The following is a 21,037-nucleotide window of genomic DNA, read 5'->3' as shown; positions in this document are numbered from 1 at the left end:
GTTAGGAATTGGTGTACGTAACAGAACATCTGGTTATTATTAGTACATTTTCACTTCATTAAGAACTATAAATACATGTTGGGAAAAGAATGAAATACTCTGATCCAGTTACACCATTGTTAAGCAGCACCCTGTAGTGCCCACTGTAGGTTAGCGAACATTTCCATTACATTCCGTTATTTTCTGTAGTTTTAAAAAAAACCTGCTGTTGGCTAAAATCTTCCAAATTTGAAAATAATTAGGACCATTTTCAATTTAATAAGATTTTACTGGTTTAAGATGCTCTTTGCATTTCCTGGAATTTAAAAATGAAATGTAGCAGCTGGCAGGTTCACAGTGTGATCTAGATATAGTAACTTTTGAGAGAGATATTGCAAAATTATAGTGAGTATAATAGCATTTATATAGCACTTTATAATTTCATGGCACTGTAAAAAAAAAAACAAAAAAACAAAACCCATAAATACATAATGAAAATTACAATTCCTTTTTTCTTTTTTCCTCAGTAATCGTATGAAAGGGAGGAAGCTAAGCTTTTTTTCCCCTCCTTTACATTTTGAAAAGGTTGCTATATTGGATGCTAGTTTTGGTACTCTCCAAAAATAATTTAAAGACTTCCATTTAGATAGAGAACTACTTAGGAGACTTTACCAATGTCATGGTAGTTGTAGTATTTGAGAATTGTTTGACTATAACCCTTTATTTAGGAAAATCTATCTTAATTATAAAGGGAAAAAATCCTCCTAGTCAGTCTCATCTTTGAATATAACCGAAATGTCCAAATCATGAGACAGTTAGATTGTTCAGAACACAACCATCAGCACGCTGATTTCAAACCTCCTTCCCAGGTCACCATGGTTTAGTGATAACCTACTATAAAAACAGATAGCAAAAAGCTAGAATGTTGGTGGTGGTGGTCTGGTGATTAATGTGTAAGACATTTCTGTGGTGGTGTGTCACAGGCTTGACTGGCCCTTTAAGGAAAGCTGGGCTTAACCTTGCCTGTGACCTAGCAGCTATCTCAGGTGTACCGGTGATCTAACAATGTACTGATAGTTACTGATCCCAGCTGAGTGTGTAGGAGCTTAATTATGATGCCAGATCTCAGCTTCAAGGGATGAGAGTGAGGACAACTTAAAAAAAGCTTTATGCTCAATAAATTTGTTAGTCTCTAAGGTGCCACAAGTACTCCTTTTCTTTTTGCGGATACAGATTAACATGGCTGCTGCTCTGAAACCTGTCATTCAGAATTCAGTTTCCTTTTGTAGTAACTTTAATGTGTGATCATATATGGCTAGGTATTTAGGCATTTGTCTTAAGTCTTCTCTTACATAAATGACAATATCTCAGATTTGGTTACAGCTAACATTTTCAGGAAAACCTGTGTTGTTGGTGTGAAGGATCAGCTGAAGCATTAAAAAAATGCTTGTATAGGGTTTTAATGAAATCCTCTCTTACCTATTTTTACCAGGATGAGATAGTTTATTGCCCAGATGGAAAAACTGAGGTACAGGGAGGCTGAGATTTGTGCCCACCACACAAGGAGCCAGAGATGATCTGGGAATAGAACTCATAAATCTTGATTCCCAATTCACTGACCTGTTCATTAGACGCACTCCCTTCCTATCTATGGAGATGGGAGAACTAGATGGGAATATTTCCTGTTCTTTCATTTGAGAGAGAGTAGTAGAAAAGGCCAGTGGGTGCCATTTGCTTTCAATTCATATTTCTTGAGTGCATGTTTTAGAAATTTCCCAAATCTTTCAAGTCAGTTATAACTAGTGTAGTGTATTTCTTGACTGCCACCGTGTGCATTTTTGCCATCATTGGGTATAAATTTGGAAGTGATTCCAAGAGGAAATATTATGTTCACTTTGACCTATTGTACTTACATTCAGAGTCCAATGATCAGATACTCTACTTCTTTTCAGTGTTCAAAACTGATCTATTCTCTGTGGTGACTTTTCTTTCACCTTTCTTGTGGGCCCCGAGGAAGCATTCTAATAAAACCTGGTTCCTGTATGATTTGAAACTTTTTGTGTGACTCAGCCCTTTTGGCAACCATCCTTAATTAGAAAATTAGTTACATTTTAACCTTTTGATACTTATAGGAACCTGAATTGGCATGGTGAAAGTTCAAGAAAATAATTAAAAGGTGGGAAGCAGAGAGAGAGAGTTTGGTTCTTCTTCGAGTGATATCCCTATGGGTATTCCACTGTAGGCATGGCAGCCCCTGCACCTGGGATTGGAGATCTTCCTCAGCAGTGCCCATCGGACCGCAAATGCACACCTCCGCCCTCCCATGCTGTGAGTGGGATGTATATATAGTGCTGTGCAGTCTGTGCAGTCCAGTTCCTTCTCTACCGCCTTGTGGATGGAATCCACAGCAGAGTCTACTTCTCCTATTTCCTCAGTAGTTAGTGCCTTCCACGTTAGATGTCATGTAGTTAGTATTTTCTTCTTTCTTTTTCTTCTACTCTAAAAAAACAACAACCCCCAGTTTTTTGTTTTTCTTTACCTTTACAGTTTTATTTCATAGCTTAGGTTTCATTTCCCCCCGGCCCTTCACGACTGGGAAGCTTTTTTTCCTTCACCCTTCTGCCTCAGTCCCCCGGGCTTAAGAGGCATATCTTTTGTGGGGCCACCTTCCCAGTAATGGATGGCCACTTGCATTGTATTTGCTGTCTTGGAGAGGGACATGTTTCACAAAAATGTTCACTGCCATGGTCAGGGCCAGAAATGACTGGGGCATTTGCTTAAAACTTCTCATCATGGGGAAATCACTGGGGCCTGCATCAGACCTGGGCCCGGACTCTCTTCCTATGAGGCCCTCACGTTCTGCCAGGTTGAGGAATGAGGATCAGAAGACGAAGAGAAAGTTGTCCCTTTCTTGCTCGGGTGAGAAGAAACAGGCTCCCACCTCACATTTTGAGGCACAGCCCACCAGAACACCATCACCTGCAAGGTCAGTTGCCTCAACAGCATCTGACAGGGGACACAGCTCTAGGGCCCACCCAAGTACCTCTGGTATCAGAATATAGAAACAGTAACCAGACAGCCTAACCAGGCAGCCCTCGGCACAATCAATCACATCTGGAGATCGAGACAGGCTGATTGCAGGAGCTATGGCACCAGCATTCTTTTCGGCACCGAGCAAGCCCTTGCTGCCAGTCAAATCTCTGGCTCCCTCTACTGACACCTTAGGGGAATACACCACTCCTTTGGCACCGAGTCATACATTGGAACCAATGGTCTTTTCCCCCCCTCCAGTAGACTTTAGATACTCAAAAGACCTTCTGATATCACACACTCCTGAGTCACTTCTTCGGCGTGACCTCCCCCCACTCTCCAGGCTCACAACACTCCTCCCTTTCTCCCCCACGGAGGACACATCCCTTCCCCAGCGATGAGGAGGAAGAACAGGAGGAGGAAGCTCCTCCTACATTACATTTCTTTTCCTCTTCACCTGATGAGGCTATCGTACCTCCACTCCCTACATCTGCCAAAAATTTTGGACATTTTCAAGACTTGTTCTGCAGGATTGCAGATTCCCTGCAGATTCCTTTGGAGGAAGTCAAGGATTAGCAGCATTAAACTGCTTGATATTCTTCACACTTCTTCTTCTTCTTCCAAGATCTCTCTACCAATCAGTGAAGCTCTTCTCAACCCCGCAAAAGTTCTCTGGCAGACCCCGGCATCCATCCCTATGACTTGCAAATGCACCAACAAAAAGTACTGCATTCCAGCGAAAGATGCTGAATTTCTATTCTCGCACCCTACCCCAAATTCTCTGGTGGTCAATACGGTGCAAGAGAGAGGCCACCATTACCAATCCTGTGCGAAAAGCCTTTGCCTGAGTTGTCCTGAACAGACTTGAGACCATTGCAAGCAGAATCTATCCTGAATCATAATGTGGCTTCAGAGCTGAAAGCTTTACTATTGACATGATCTTCTTGCTGAGACAGCTACAAGAGAAATGCGGAGAACAAAAAAAGCCCCTCTATATAGCCTTCATCGATCTCACAAAGCCTTTGACTTTGTCAGTAGAAGTGGACTATTCACACTTCTAGAAAAGATTGGATGTCCCCCAAGCTCTTAAGCATGATTCAATCCTTCCACGAAAACATGCATGGCACCGTCCAACATGACGGCTCAGTGTCTGGGGCTTTCCAGATTTGTAGTGGAGTTAAGCAAGGTTGTGTATTTGCCGCAGCTGTTTGGGATCTTCTTTTCCCTGCTACTGAAACAAGCTTTTGGTTCATCAACTGAGGCAATTTGCTTGCACACAAGATCTCATGGAAAGCTGTTCAATCTTACGAGACTCAGATCTAAAACCAAGACTCAGGAGGCCCTTATCCAACACCTCCTCTTTGCTGATGATGCAGCAGTGACAACCCACACAGAAGCTCATCTTCAAAGCCTAATGGACAGTTTTTCCAAAGCCTGCCAAGTCTTTGGGCTTACTATAAACCTAAAAAAGACTAACATAATGTGCCAAGGAGTTGAGGAAGCATCCTCCATCAAGATCAACAACTATGAACTTGAAGTGGTGAATGAGTTTACGTACCTGGGGTCCACTATCACAGTCAACCTTTCACTTGAAACAGAACTCAACATCCGCATTGGAAAAGCTGCCACAACAATGTCTAGACTGAACAAGAGGGTATGGCAAAACAACAAACTAACAGAACGCACAAAGATCTGTGAATATTGTACATGTGTTATCAGCACATTTTTGTATGGGAGCGAAATATGGACTTATACTCTCATCAGGAAAAGAGGCTCAACAGCTTTCATAGGCATAGCTTTTGTCTAATCTTTGGAATCTCCTGGAGGGACAGAATCACCAACACTGAGGTGCTCAAACGGGCCAGCAATACTCATCATGCAAACACTCCTCAAACAGAGATACCGTCACTGGCTTGGGCATGTGTGCCAAATGAATGATGGGTGCATTCCAAAAGACATCCTCTACAGCAAATTGGCATCTGGAAAAAGATCCAAAGGACGCCCAAAATTACATTTCAAGGGTGCGTGCAAGTGAGACTTCAAAGAAGTGGAGATGGATGTGGACAAATGGGAAGATCAGATTCAAGACCGCAGCCTTTGGAAACAAGAGCTTAACAGAGGTCTCCGGAGTTATGAGAGGAAGCCGTCCAGCTTAGCAGAGGAGAAAAGAGCTCGCAGAAGGCAGAGTCTAAGGGCTCGAAACATCACCTTTAAATGTGACAGATGCGGCAGAGACTGTCTCTCTCAAGTGGGTCTCTTCAGCCATGTTTGCGGCTGCCATAAAACCAACTGAGTAAATTCTTTCTCTCTCAGGGGTGCATACCCATGGTCTCTCAAGACTGAAGGATTCCTACTACTAGAGTCATCATGGCCCGATCCATTGCAACTCCTGTGGTCATAAGGTGCGCATCATGGCTCCATCCACGGGTATTCCTAAAGAGGTCCAAACCACCTGCGGAAGACTTACCTTTTGAGGGACAAAAACTGTTCTTGGAGCACATGGATGATTCCCTGCACTCCCTTTAAGACTCCTGAGCTACACTCCGATCGCTTGGCACCTACAGGCCTGTGCCAAAGAGACGTCTGGGAAAGTACTATTTCCCCTCTCGCTCCCAACCACCGCAATATACTCCTCAATGGCATTATGACTTCAGCGCCGTAAACAAAGGCCTCTCTCTAAAGTACACCCACTCCTCAGGGGCTACCTCTCATGCACTCGCACCGAAGCAACAATGTTGAAGGTGTGGTCAAGGCACCGAGAAGCCTCTCCCTCTTTGACGTCCCAACAGTTTGGTGACCGACTAGCTCAGTTTCTCCCATCATAGAGACTAATTACCTTGGACACGTGGGTTCTAGAGGTAATCAAGGAAGGATATTTCATCCCCTTCCTATCTATCCTGCTCTGCCAGACCCTCTCTCCATCTTTCTTCAGGGACCCTTCTCATGAATTCATTCTATGGAGAGAAATAAATAATCTTCTGCAGCTGGGAGCCATAGAACCAGTCCCTTTCCAACACGGGGGATAGGTTTTCTACTCCCATTGTTTCCTCATCGAGAAGAAAGCTGGTGACTCATCCTGGACCTTTGCAATCTAATCAAGTTTGTCAAACTGCAATATTTCAAGATTGTTAGCCTCTCTCTATTATCCCAACACTGGAACAGGGGGTCTGGTTCTTGGCCCTCAGCTTCCAAAACACATACTTCCATATCGCAATACACCCTGCCCACAGACAGTTTCTCAATTTGTCATGAGCGATGACCACTACCAGTAGAAGGTGTTGCCTTTGGTCTATTCATAGCCCCTTGGGTATTCTCCAAGGTCCTGGCAATAGTCACTGTCTACCTAAGGAAACAAGGTGTCATCATCTTTCCATACTTGGACAACTGTCTCCTCAAGGCCCCATCTGAAACCGATGCTCTCCGAGCCATACACATAACAATGGACCTGTTTATGAAGCTAGGCCCCCTCATGAACCTAGAAAAGTCCTCTTTAACACCAGTACAAGACCTTTAACACCAGTACAAGAATTCATTGGCAGACAATTGGGCATCATACAAGCCAGAACCTTCCTACCACCTCACAGATTCTCAGCGATACTAGATCTGATATCCAACGTATGGGTCTGCCCTGAGATCTCTGCAAGAATGTGCCTCCAACTTCTAGGCCACATGGCAGCAGCCACTTTTGTAGTGAGGCATATAAGACTGCACAAGCTATGTCTTCAGGCATGGCTTCGCACAGTATATCTCCCTCCACAAACACAGCCTCCACAAAATCTTATCTATGCCGATGAGTCAAGGACTTACTACTTTGGTGGACACAGCCCAACAATGTTTGTGTCGGAGTTCCTTTCCTACAACCATCACCAATTATGATCCTAACCACCAATGCCTCCCTAATCATTTGGGGAGCACATCTACACGAACACACAGTGCTGGGCAGATGGTCATCTACCAAATCCACCTTACACATCAACCTCCTAGAGCTATGAGTGGTCTGCAGTGCCTGCTGATATTTCCTACCTCTTCTCATACCATAAGAGTGATGACGGACAATCTCACCTGCATGTATTACATTAAGAGGCAGGGCGCAGCAAAGTCCCACTCTTTATGCTCGAAGGTGATCAAACTGTGCGACTGGTGTGTCCATAACAACATCTCCATTTCAGCCGCATAGCTCCCGGGATAAGCGAGCAGTTCAACCCATATTCAACCAATGGGGCCATCCCACCATAGATCTCTTTGCCACTCAACACAATGCCCACTGCCCTCAATTCTGTTCCAGGGCGGGACTGGGGCGCAGATTGCTTGAAGACTCATTCCTCATAACCTGACATGCACCATTCCTTTATGCCTTCCCTCTCTTTCCCTTCCTATTCCAAATACTTTGCAAAATACAGAAGGACAGAGCTCATGTCATACTAATAGCTCCAACATGGCCACAAAAGGTCTGGTATACTTACCTTCTATGCATGATCGTATACTGACTGATTTCTTTTCATGTAATGCCGTGTCTCCTCTCACAATACACAGGATGCATCCTCCATCCCAATCGACAGATGCTCCACCTCAAAGTCTGGCTCCTCTGTGGTTCCAGGATCTGGAAATAACCTGCTCAGACACAGTCAAACAGATACTTTTGAATAGCAGGTGTGACACAACCAGAGACACTTACATTTATAAGTGAACTAGATTCACTGCTGGTGCACCTCAGACCAGGTTGTTGCAGTGCACTCTTTGTTGCCACTTATTCTTGACTACATTCTACACTTTAAACAGTCAGGATTAGTCAATAGCTCTATTAGGATACCCTTGGTGGCAATCACAACCTTTTACTCCTACATTGACAGCCACTCAATCTTCGCACACCCACTCATGAAGCACTTCTTGCAGGGTATTCAAAATCTTATCTTCATATACCAGAGCTGATCCCAGCCTGGGACCCCAGCCTAGTCTTACATTCTCTGACTAAGCCCCTGAATGAACCAATGGCAACCTGTTCTTGTGTACACCTATCAGTGAAAATGGCCTTTCTTGTCGCCATTACTTCTGCTAGATGGTTGGGCGAAATTGCGGCCCTCATGGCATCTCCACCATACACAGTGTTTTATAAAGACAAAGTTACACTATGCCCACACCCAAGATTCTTATCTAAGGTCCCAGTATAATTTCATCTAAATCAACCGATAACACCTCCCTTGCTTCTTGCCTCACAGTAATCAACAGGAGACAGCTCTACACACCCTAGACATGAGGCGTGCATTCTCCTTGGACAGGACTAAACCCTTCCAGAAATCGCCACGATTATTCCTCTCCACCACCAAAAGATCCATAGGCACTGCTATATCTAAACAACGCCTCTCTTAATGCATCTCACAGTGTATACGTTTATCTTATGAACTCCACGATAGACAACCTGCTACTTCAATCAGAACACATTCCACAGGATTGTTATCTACATTGATTGCCTTTCTTAATAAAGTCCCCAATGATGACATTTGTAAGGCTGCCACCTAGGCATCGACAGGCACTTTCACCCATGACTACACTATTACGCATGATGTCTATCCTCAGCAGTACGTGTCGGTCCGAAGCCCCAGCCTTCCAATTAGAGGCACTGCTTTATAGTCACCTACAGTGGAGCACCCATAGGGACATCACTTGAAGAAGAGAGAGTTACTCACCTGTGCAGTAACTGAAGTTCTTCGAAATGTGTGTTCCTACCCGTCTTCCTCCCCTCTTCTTTGGAGCTGAAAACATAAGCTCTGCAGCAGAAAAGGAACTGGGCGTGGTCGGACTGCACAGCGCTATATATACGTCCTGCGCATAGCAAGGGAGGTGTGCATGTGTGGTCCAACGAGCACTGCTTGTGACCATCGGGAGACGCATCTCAAAGAGCCTCAGTTACTGCACAGGGTGAGTAATCGTTTCTTATGGAGGGAAAAAACCAAAACACAACAACAAACCCATAACACAGGAGGAAGCCAGAGTCTGGAATATAATGTGTAACTTAATTAGCCAGATGTGCTGTGTGTATGAACTGACTGCCTCATGTTTTTTACCTTTTCTGTGTGCACTCAAGATTTTCTTTGAAAAGTTAGAAAAGATTGCTGCTAGAGTCTTTTGGGGCTTTAGAAAGACTTGAGTTAAGAACTCGCCCTCAGGACAGGCAGGCATTGGGCTCTCAAACTTCAAGCAGTGTTACTGAGCAGGTAACTTACGAACAGCATCTTGGAATAATGGAAAACAGGGTTTTCGTTGGATTTAGGAGAAAAGGTTTAATTTAGATAGTCTGCCCATGCTCTTCTGCAAGCTGAAAGTAAGGAACATACACTTAAACATCCCTTAATTATGACAATGCTGGGGATATAGGCTTGAATAAAAAAGAACATGGGAATAAGACATAAAATAACTCCAGTTACTGAATTTTACCAGTTTTGCTTCTGAACAATTAAATAATATGAAAAGAAGCTTTTTAGAAAGTGGCATAATATATTACGCTAACATCTTACAAATTTTTTTTTTAAAGTCTGACTCATATAAGAAAGAGGAAGGGACTTCCTAATTTCTCCTCAAACTCATATTTCCACTTATGTAGTTTTGCCACTGGAAAAAAACCTGCTAATTCATGGAATAAATGACTTGGGGTATGTCTACATTACGAAATTAAGTTGATTTTGTAGAAGTCGATTTCTAGAAATCTGTTTTATACAGTTGATTGCGTACGTCCCAACTAAGCGCATTAAGTCAGTGGAGTGTGTCCTCAATATCGTGGCTAGCATTGACATACAGAGCCGTGCACTGTGGGTAGCTATCCCACAGTTCCCGCAGTTTCCGCTGCCCATTGGAATGTTGGGTTAAGCTCCCAATGCCTGATGAGGCAAAAACATTGTCGAGGGTGGTTTTGGGTACGTGTCGTCAGTCGCCCCTCCTTCCCTCTGTGAAAGCAACGGCAGACGATTGTTTCGCGCCTTTTTTCCTGGGTTACCCAGACGCCATACCAGGGCAAGCATGGAGCCCACTCAGCCCACCGCTGCTGTTGTAAGCATTGTAAACACCTTGCGCTTTATCCTGGAGTATGTGCAGAACAGGGCTAAGAGACGCCAACACGAGGATGATTGTGATGAGGACATGGACGCAGACATTCCTGAAAGCACGGGTTGTGGCAATTGGGACATCATGGTGGCAGTGGGGCTGGTTGGTACAGTGGAACGCCGATTCTGGGCCCGGCAAACAAGCACAGACTGGTGGAACTGCATAGTGTTGCAGGTATGGGATGATTCACAGTGGCTGCGAAACTTTCGCATGGGTAAGGCCACTTTCCTTGAACTTTGTGAGTTGCTTTCCCCCCGCCCTGAAGCGCAGGAATACCAAGATGAGAGTTGCCCTGACAGTTGAGAAGCGAGTGGTGATAGCCCTGTGGAAGCTTGCAACGCCTGACTGCTACCGGTCAGTTGGGAATCAATTTGGAGTGGGCAAGTCTACTGTGGGGACTGCTGTGATCCAAGTAGCCAATGCAATCACTGACATTCTGTTACCAAGGGTAGTGACTCTGGCAAATGTGCAGGTCATAGTGGATGGCTTTGCAGCAGTGGGGTTCCCTAACTGTGGTGGAGCAATAGACGGATCCTATCTTGGCACCGGACCACCTTGCCAACCAGTATATAAACCGCAAAGGGTACTTCTCAATGGTGCTGCAAGCACTGGTGGATCACAAGGGACGTTTCACTGACATCAACGTGGGATGGCTGGGAAAGGTGCATGACACTCACATCTTTCGGAACTCAGGGCTGTTCGAGCAGTTGCAAGAAGGGACTTACTTTCCAGACCAGAAAATTACCTTTAGGAATGCTGAAATACCAATAGTTATGCTTGGGGACCCAGCCTACCCCTTGCTCTCCTGGCTCATGAAGCCGTACACAGGCAGCCTGGACAGTAGTAAGGAGCAGTTCAGCTATAGGCTGAGCAGTGCAGAATGGTGGTAGAATGTGCCTTTGGACTTTTAAAAGCTCGCTGGTGCTGTTTGCTGACGAGGTTAGGCCTCAGTGCAACCAACATTCCCACTGTTATTGCTGCTTGCTGTGTGCTCCATAATATCTGTGAGAGTAAGGGGGAGATGTTTATGGCTGGGTGGCAGGTTGAGGCAAATGGCCTGGCGGCCAATTTTGAGCAGCCAGACACCAGGGCGAATAGAAGAGCACAGCTAGGCACACTGTATCAGAGAGGCTTTAAAAAACAGTTTCATGACTGGCCAGGCTCCAGTGTGACAGCTGTGTGTGTTACTCGTTGCTGCAAACCCGCCCCCTTTGTTGATTTTAATTCCCTGTAAGCCAACCACCCTCCCCCCTTCAATCACAGCTGGCAAAGGAAATAAAGTGACTATTGTTTTGAAACCATGCATTCTTTCTTTATTAATTTAAAAAAAAGAAGTGAGATAACTGACAAGATAGCCCGGGTGGGGTGTGGTGTGGGAAGAGGGAAGGAAAAGGCTACATTGCTTATTGAGCCACACTACCAATCAAAATTGTTTGAATGACAGCCTTCTGTTGCTTGGGCCATCCTCTGGAGTGGAGTGGCTGGGTGCCCTGGGTGGGGGAGGGGGGGCGGCATGCGTTCTTGGGTGTCTGGGTGAGGAGAATATGGAACTTGGGGAGGAGGGCAGGCAGTTATACAATGGATGCAGCGGGGGTCTGTGCTCTTGTTGGTTTTCCTGCAGCTCCAACATATTCTTCATCATGTCCGTTTGCTCCCCCATTAGCTTCAGAATCACCTCCTGCCTCTACTCTTCGCACTCACTTAATGCTTTCCTGGCCTCTGCCACTGAATGCCTCCATGCATTAAGCTGTGCCCTACCAGTGCGGGAGGACTGCATGAACTCGGAAAACATGTAATCGCGAGTGCAGTTTTTTTTGCATTCTAATCTGCAATAAACTCAGGGACGGAGATGATGGAGGGAGTACAGAAACATTTGCACCTGGGGGGACATAAAAAGGGAGAGTAAAATTTAAGATGATACATTTCTGAGAACAAAGGGGAGACTCTTTCCAAAGAAATCAAGCAATTCACAGCACTTGTGCTTTAGGTACAAGGTCGCATTTTGCCTTTTATATTGAGCGCCTGCCGGTATGGTGACACATTTCACACGGTTGGGCAACAGAATTTGGTTTCCAGACAGCCATGGTAAGTGTTTTGGTATGCAGGGTTGGCTTCTTCCTCCTTCATAACATGTGGGAATGGTTTCAAACTGCAGCACCATCCTTTCCCATAGCAAGCAATGCCGGTTGGGTTTCACATTTGAAAGAAGGAGCTGCGGTTTTAGGGTGGATGTGCAGCATGCACTTCCCCCCACCCCGCTGCGTGGCTATTCTCCAGGATGATCCCTTTTAGCTAAGCGCAAACAACCCAGCCTGACCGGGGTCCTTTTACTGTTCTCTTACAAAAATTCCCCTATTTCAACCAGGTGACCATGAATTATATAACTCTCCTGAGATAAAGACTGAATGTTGCTTGAATGCGACCAAAACCCAGGACCATTCGCTGCCATGCTTTGTGTTGCAGTGATTCCAGACTACTTGCTACTGGCTTGCTGTGGTAGAGTGTCCTACCGTGGAGGACAAAATAAGGCAGCCCTCCCCAGAAACCTTCTGCAAAGGCTTTCAGAGTACCTCCAGGAGAGTTTCATGGAGATGTCCCTGGAGGATTCCTGCTCCATCCCCAGACATGTTAACAGACTTTTCCAATAGCTGTAGTGGCCGCTAATGCATCTGAATTCTTCAGGGCAAATCAAACATTAAACACTATTGCTTTTAAACCTTGTACTGTAGTTACAAATGTGCACTCACCAGAGGTGCCTTCTCTAGCTTCAGGGTTGGGGATCCCGCCTTGGGAGTGTATTGGCTCCAGGGTGATAAAAAGGCCCTGGCTGCTGGGGAGAACGGATTCACTGCTTGCCTGCTGTGCATTCTCCTCCTCCTCTTCCTCCTCCCTGTTGTGTGAGACTCCCCCATTGGAGGTGTCCTCGGACAGTGGTGGGGTAGTGGTGGGGTCCCCCCTTAGAATGCCATGCAGCTGATCATAGAAGCGGCATGTATGGGGCTCTGACCCGGAGCGACCGTTTGCCTCCTTTGTCTTTTGGTAGGCTTGCCTGAGCTCCTTAACTTTCACACGGCACTGCTGTGTGTCCCTGTTGTAGCCTCCCTCTAACATGCCCTGTGCGATTTTGGCATATATATTAGCATTTCTTCTTTTTGATCCGAGTTCGGCCTACACAGATTCTTCTCCCCATACAGCAATCAGATCCAGTGTCTCCCTTTCAGTTCATGCTGGAGCTCGTTTGCAATTCTGCGGGAACTGCATGGTCACCTATGCTGTTGAGTTCGCCACGCTGACCAAACAGGAAATGAAATTTAAAATTTCCCGGGGCTTTTCCTGTGTACCTGGCTAGTGTATCGGAGTCAAAGCGCTGTCCAGAGCGGTCCCCTTGGAGCATTCTGGGATAGCTCCCGGAGGCCAATACCATCGAATTGCGTCTGCACTACCCCAAATTTGACCCAGCAAGGTCGATTTTAGCGCTACTCCCCTTGGCGGGAAGAAGTACAGAAGTAGATTTTAAGAGCCCTTTAGGTCGACTGAACGGGGTTGGTTGTGTAGATGCATTCATTTTAAAGTTGACCTAATGCGGCTAAATTCGACCTAACTCCATCGTATAGACCAGGGCTTGGAGACAGTTGTATTGCTGGACGTTTATTGGAAAAGAATTATAGGTAGAATACATAAAAATTGTATATAATTTGAACATCCTAGATTCTCGGAGTATATTTTAAACCTTTTTCTGTATGCTTCCAGTGAAAACACATAAGTATCCTGGATTTTATGGTAGTTTCTGTATCCAGGGCAAATCAGCCTCCCTGTTCATTCTGTCGATGAGAGAGAGAGAATCAGTCTCCATATACCCTTCAGCCTTGGGGAAAGTGCACGTTTGAATGTATTTTATTTTTTTGGTCATTAAAAAGCCAAACACAGTAAGTTCTACATAGATGCCTCCTGTAAAGAGCCCTAGATTTCTAATCCCTGTGTGGTGTAATCGGCTGCAGTGCTCTGATTGGAACTGATGTAGGTGTCAATTATTATGCAGCACAATCTGGCGAGAACCTGCTAGCAGCTCCTAGCTCAGCATTGTTTCTGGCTTAGATTAATTTGCGGTGGAACTGGTTCACAGTGTAATGTCTGATCTTGGATCTTAACCAACTTTTTCAATGACTAACTTTCTAAGTAGTAGGCAAAAAGTCAGGCAACTCACGGAAACTAGAACTAATTAAACTAGAGCCAGCAATTTTTAAGGAAGAATGTTATTAAAGCAGAAATATCTTACTGAAGTGTGCAATAAAAATGTATGGATTAAAATGTTTATGTAAATAGTGAGAGCAAGAATAAAACAGTAGTCAGCCTTTTTTTTTTTTTTTTTAAACTAAAAGGAAAATGTTAGTCTGCCTAACCTTGTAAAATGTGTTTCAGTGTTGGAGGTAGCATAGTCGAATGGACTGTGTATGGGACTGGGAGCCAGGAAAGTGTAATTTCACTTCTGCTATTGGCTCAGTGGGAGGGATAGCTCAGTGGTTTGAGCTTTGGCCTGCTAAACCCAGGGTTGTGAGTTCAATCCTTGAGGGGGCCATTTAGGGATCTGGGGCAAAAATTGGGGATTGGTCCTGCTTTGAGCAGGGGGTTGGACTAGATGACCTCCTGAGGTCCCTTCCAACCCTGATATTCTATGACTTTGAGCAAATATTAACCTCTTGGTTAATGTGTTTAATATCTACTACGGTGGGATATTAGGAGATTTGGTTACTGAATATCTATGCAATATTGTATATGTTCTAAGTATTTCATAATGGCCATTCCTTATGATTTATAGTTATGCAAATTATTGGCAGTCTTTGAAATAGTAAACTTGAGAATACCAAAAATTGCATCTGATGAAGTGAGCTGTAGCTCACGAAAGCTTATGCTCAAATAAATTGGTTAGTCTCTAAGGTGCCACAAGTACTCCTTTTCTTTTTGCAAATACAGACTAACACGGCTGCTACTCTGAAACCAAAAATTCTTGGGTTTACTAAACATCACATTACTTTTTTCATAGGGAGAGAACTTGTGCATTTTTTAAATTGGATCATTTCCAGTGTAATCTTGAGACTAATTAGCAGAGCAGTGAGTTTTAGTTCAGCCTGCTTTTAAATTCAATTGTCCATTCACATTCAGTGCACTAGAGCATAACTTTTTTTTTAAGTTGTCATTATTTGAAAGAGCCTGATTTTACACTATAATTAATTTTTAAAGGAAGGAAAAATGTCATTGTATCTTTGACACTGAACTATATATAGGTCAAGGGATAGGTCTAGCATAATGTAAAGATTCTAGTTTTCAGAGAATAGTAACTATGGCAAAATTTTCAAAAGTGACTAGTGACAGACCAGCCAAGTGCCATGCATTTTTTTGGTGGTAGCACATCATGAGAGAGACTCATCCTTCCCCTCATGAAATACTTGTTGGCATTCAGGAATGCCCATTGGTCTGGGAGTTAGAAGATCTTTGGTTCACATCTCACTCCTTTTACTAAGTGGTATTCATGTTGCTGTGAAGTTCACATCCAGGGCAAATTCCAGGGTTTGGGGGAGCAAGGTGATCACTGAGTGTCTGACTGTTTCTTTTTGTTTTTTGTTTGCTCAGCCGTGGGTGGGATGGTGCCAGCGAGGTGCTCAGCTTCAGAAATTTGTTTTCTTTGAAGTCATCTTCCACTTCAGAAACTCTGTGTTCTGCTTCACCTGTCCATCTGAATCTCTGTCATGGTGGTCTGTAGGGTGGAAACTGTAGATTTAATTTCAACAGTATTTGCAGCCACCTGTTGTGGGACAGTCATCAGCTGCGTTCCATCAGGCTCAGGCACTATCTTGATTGTAGAAGTCGGGGAGGCAGATCTTAGGGTTTTTTTTGGTGCTTTTGGAATCAGGGGAAGATGCAAGCTACAGGGCATCTTGGGGGTTTCAGTAGTGTGGTGCAATATTTCTTGGGGTTAGATGTTGTGTTTTAGGGGACAATGTTTGTGGATTCCGGTGGGCCTCTTTAGAGCTCAAGCAACCTGCATCCACATTGGTCTCAGTGCCCTCTGGTGTCCCTAAATATTTCCTGTATTAGAGCTGGCCTCTCACTGTTCTTTGTTCATTTTTAAAACAAATGCATATGAAGTGCAAATGTCAGAGCAGTTTTTTAAGATATATGCATTATTTTAGTGAGTGACTAAGCTTGGTCAAAAATTTAAAATTTTAGCTTGTGTATTTTGGGTATTTAATTGTGGGGTTTTTTTAAATACAGTCTCCTTTTTTTGCGGGGTGGGGTGGGGTGGGGGGGGTGGTCTCTTTTTTGGAAACAGGCATAGATTGGATACAGGCCCAATGTGCTAAGCATTGTATAAACATGTGAATTTAGAGCATTTTCTCATAATGTAAAAGTCAGTTTGTAAATAGAAACAATAGCTTGATCCTTATGACTATTCTCTCTTCTCCCTGCAGAGACATAACATACAGCATTTCCCTGGAAGCTGTGACGACACTTCTTGTCTTCCTTTCCTGCCAACTATTTCACAAGGAAATTCTGCGAGAGAGCATCATTCATAAATACCTGATGCGTGGCCGATGGTACGTCACATTACAGTGTTGCATTCAACACAGAAAAAAGCAAATAGTTTTTCATGCTGTTGATAAACTTCTGTTTTGTGTTCATAGATTGTTGCACTTGTAGACAGTGTAAGGAGAGGAAAATATAATAAGTTTTATTGCATTATTCTGCCATTTTAAAAACAAAAAAACAAAAACCCCAAAACATTGCCAAATGTTAGTGAAGTGTTTCACATTTAAGGTTCCCCATACCCTGGTTTCAGCACAGCTTTATTCTGGATCCCATTTGCCCTTATCATAGAATATCAGGGTTGGAAGGACCTTATAACTTGATATGTATCATTTATAAATTTTATTAATTACTTAAAACTTTTATTTTAAAAGAAGTCATTTACTTTTTGTTTTTATATTTATCTGTGGGCTTTTTCTATAGTATTCCTCTCTCTGTAGTACCTGAGTGCCTCAAAAATGCTCCTGAATTATTCTGTTAGATAAGGAAGTATGAACCCTATTTGTATAGATGGGGGAAGTGAGAGACAGAGGCTTAGTAGGCCCTGATCTTGTAAACACTGAATCACGTACTTAACTTTACTTACATGAGTAGTCCCATTGGCATTGGAGAATTTAGGTAATTAATTCTGAATTGTTTTTAAACATATTGCGGTGGTTTCCCTTTAATTCATTTAGTTCCAGCAACTCTCTTCTCTACCACTAACAGTCACTGAGGTGAGGTCATGTGTTTCACTAATCAATGTAAATTGGTTGCAACTAGTTTCGTAACTATAAACGTTGGAGAAAATACAGTCTACCTGTTTTGTGTAGCCAAAATGCCGAGGAATAATGGAATAAGTACCGTATATTTCCTTTCACTGAATAAAAATGTTCTTCTTGGGTGGCGAAATATGATGGAGCAAATTGAAGGGACACTAGCAGTTTAAAAATCATACTGAAAACAAACATAGGTCTGTAGTCCCCAGTCCTGCAAGTGATTCCATACAGTACCCTGTTGAAGTCAGTGGTGCTCGGCAGGAGTCCACTTGTGCAGAGCTTCTTGTTGCAGTATTATTACAATACTGATAACATCATAGATTATTAAAAGTGAAAGAATATTTTTTAAAAAACCACTTTCCTGTGTGCTATTTATGCTCTAGCTTTAAACTGTAAGAGAAACAAAAAATAAACATTGGCAATATTAGCTGTAGATAGTAATTCTCCTGTAGACCTGCTGTTGCTGCTTACTCCTTTCTATATAGCTGATGGAGTGCTTGGCACACATGTACAGCAATGGGCAAATCAACATAAGTGTCGGGATGGATAAAAACCCCAGATTTTTAAAAATTTAATTGAAATAGAGATTTATTAATTAAAAATAGATCTATTAAAATTAAATTTGAAACTGACAACATACGTTAAGACCTAAATTTATAATCTATTACAGTCATTGAAATTAAATACAAAAATATGAAGCAGTATGTGTTTGCTGCGAAGTTTCAAAGGGAGTCAGGCCACTAAACTGGTGGAAATCACTGTCTAAGCATGGGGAACCAGAGTTTGCTAAGGTGCTGAATCAGCTTTTGAAAGCAATAACTTCATCTGCAGCTGCACAGAGAATATTTTCTTCATTTCAGGTTATTGAACTAGTTTATTCAAAGTTAATAAACCAAATGAGAGTTGAAAAAGCAGGAAAGCTTGTTTTCCTCTTCCAATCTATGGATAAAAACTAATGTGAGGGGACGAGAGCTACTAATTCTGTAATCTTTAAGGATGTGGTGATCAGAAACAAACAGTTCAATTCACTAACTACAGATACTTCCTTGGTTTACAAAAATTGATTTAAAATGAAAAATATGTTTTCATTAACTTTTTTTATATGTATTCAGCACATTTAAGGCAGTTTTATTTAATAAAAAATGTTTTTGTTCATTTTCAAATTAATTTGATTTTCCAGCCAAATAGAGCTTGGCACATATCACAAGTAAAATATTAGTCAACTAGTAAGAAGTTAAGCTATTCAATTGCTTAAATAAATGAGTATACAGTGTATCCTCCTGGTTAACAAGAAACAACACTAAATTTAGTGTAAATGTTCTATGTAGTTGCAAATCAAACATTTTAATAGTTATCAACCAGTGAGATTCAACCTGTCTTTAGGAAAATAAATAAAATGTAAAAATGCAAAACACAATGAAAATCTATTACTTAAATCATGGTTTCTTGCTTGTTGTTTAAAATCAGTGATTTAAATTGCTTTGATTTAAATCAATCCACTCTAATACGTTTTAATGTCCTTAAGATGGAGAAAATGACCAGCATCAGGAGAGAGTCTTTAAACAAGTGTCTATAACCCTGGCTACCATTTACATTCTGGAGAATAAAAGGAGGCATCAAACCTATAACTTTATCAAGATGCATACCTCACTAAGTTTCCCTATTAAAGAGAAGAATGATGGACTTGTAGATGAAGCATTGGACTGCGAGAGGAGATACCTGGGATCTATTCCTGGCTGTCTTTGCCTCTATCAACTATTCCAGTCTTTATCTGTCTCAAATATTTCTTTAGAACTCGTTGCCATGGCACTTAATAATAATCTGCCATAATTTCTACTTTCTTGACTTTATGTTTAAGTAGTGAATATTGGAAAACCACTCTGAAGATGCAAGGCTCTAAGAATTTATGGCATTTATTTTTTTCTCTTAAATTACTATAGGACAGGAAAAATTATATTAAACATACTTATGTCTTATTTAACCTCAGGCAAGATACTTAGTTTCATTTTGCCTCAGCTTCCCCATCTGTAAAATAGGGATGTTTACTGAATTAAGCTTCTGTGGGTTAGGTAATGTCTGCCGAGATCATTAAGTTGCTTGGATGGAATGCACTGTAGTGGTGCTAAATATTCCAGTTCTGAGTTTTTATTCACATGGTTAATACCTGCCCTGTTGTGCAAATATATTTATATTAATCTCTCTTTTAAGTTCTAGTGCAGTTACCAATGTAGTTACTTCATGTACTTTGATAAATATTAGATTTCTTTCTTTTCAGTCTCCCATACACCAGCAGACTTGTGAAAACATTATTATATAACTTCATTAGACAAGAGAGAAGCCCTCCCCCAGGTTCCCATGTCTTCCAGCAGCAGACAGATGGAGGAGGATTGCTTTATGGTTTTGCATCAGGGGTGGCAAGTAAGTCTTCTCTTTCCTCTAAACAGCTACCTAAATCTGTAGTTTGTGTAATACATGTTTGTATACATGCAGTTCATTTCCTTTTGCAGCACTAATACCTGTACCTCTGATTGTGGGGACTTAACCAGTAGCAGGGGGGAGTGAGCAGGAGCAGGGCCCAGCAGCGGAGGGGAGGACTTTTTTTGCAGGTTTTAATAGGCTTGAGGACAGATCTGGAAGGTAGAGCTGGCACTCGGCAAAGTTAGAAATAATTCAGAATCTCTGCCACTCTTAAGTATTCCAGTCATTATCAGTCTAGAATATTTCTATAGAACCCATCACCATAGCACTTAAAGAATAATAGTCTGCCATAATTTCTACCTCTTTGGCTTTATGTTTAAGTAGTGAACATTGGGAAACCACTCTGAAGATGTAAGACTCTAAGGGTTATGGCAGTTATTGTTTTCTCTTAAATTACTGTACTACAGGAAAAATTACATTAAATAAGTGTAATTACAAGGGAAAGCTTCTCCCAAGATATGATATGAATCAGTCTTGTAAGCCATCCTTTTCTGGATGTCTGCTATAGTTCAAAGTAATTTTGTCTCTGCAATGATTGCGGATAAGTCTTAGCTGCAGCATTGCATGTGGTGGAAAGGTTGTCACATGCATTTTATTTTAATTTTCCTCTTGTTTAGAAGTGTATTGAAGAAAAATTAATTAGAAATAATTGTCTGTACTTCTGCCAAATTACACATTGCACGATATGTAAAATGTTGACCATAAACTGATTGACCCTTTAACACAGAGATGGGCAAACTACGGCCCGCGGGCCACATCTGGCCTACCTGCCTGGCCCCTGAGCTCCTGGCCTGGGAGGCTAGCCCCTGGCCCCTCCTCCCCTGTCCCTCCTCCCCTGCAGCCACGCCGGCAGCGCTCTGAGTGGCATGGTAAGGGGGCCGGGGGGTTGGATAAAGGGCACGGGTCCTGGGGGGCAGTCATGGGACAGGGAGCAGGGGGCAGAGGTTTGGGGGTGGTGGTGATCAGGGGACGGGGAACAGAGGGTGGTTGGATAGGGCAGAGGTTCTAGGGGGCGGCAGTCAGGGGACGGGGAGCGGAGGGGGGACTAGATGGGGGTGGGGTCCTGGTGGGTAGTTAGGGGCAGGGGTCCCAGGAGGGGGCGGTCGGGGACAAGG

General features: G+C 42.9%; 1 protein-coding gene across 5 annotated transcripts in view; it reads left to right on the top strand.

Annotated features, from left to right (window-relative positions):
• Positions 1-21,037, top strand: part of DYM (dymeclin) — a 389,955-nt gene that overhangs the window by 90,004 nt on the left and 278,914 nt on the right. For all 5 annotated transcript variants that reach the window (XM_073343511.1, XM_073343514.1, XM_073343512.1 and 2 more), the window contains 2 exons: positions 16,572-16,697; positions 19,720-19,862. In XM_073343511.1, the coding sequence (XP_073199612.1) occupies positions 16,572-16,697; positions 19,720-19,862 (269 nt within the window). The remainder of the gene's footprint in view (positions 1-16,571; positions 16,698-19,719; positions 19,863-21,037) is intronic.

This window comes from Lepidochelys kempii, chromosome 5 (assembly GCF_965140265.1).
Source record: "Lepidochelys kempii isolate rLepKem1 chromosome 5, rLepKem1.hap2, whole genome shotgun sequence".
In the NCBI taxonomy this organism is placed as follows: Eukaryota; Metazoa; Chordata; order Testudines; family Cheloniidae; genus Lepidochelys; species Lepidochelys kempii.
This window is presented reverse-complemented; position numbering and strand designations above follow the sequence as displayed.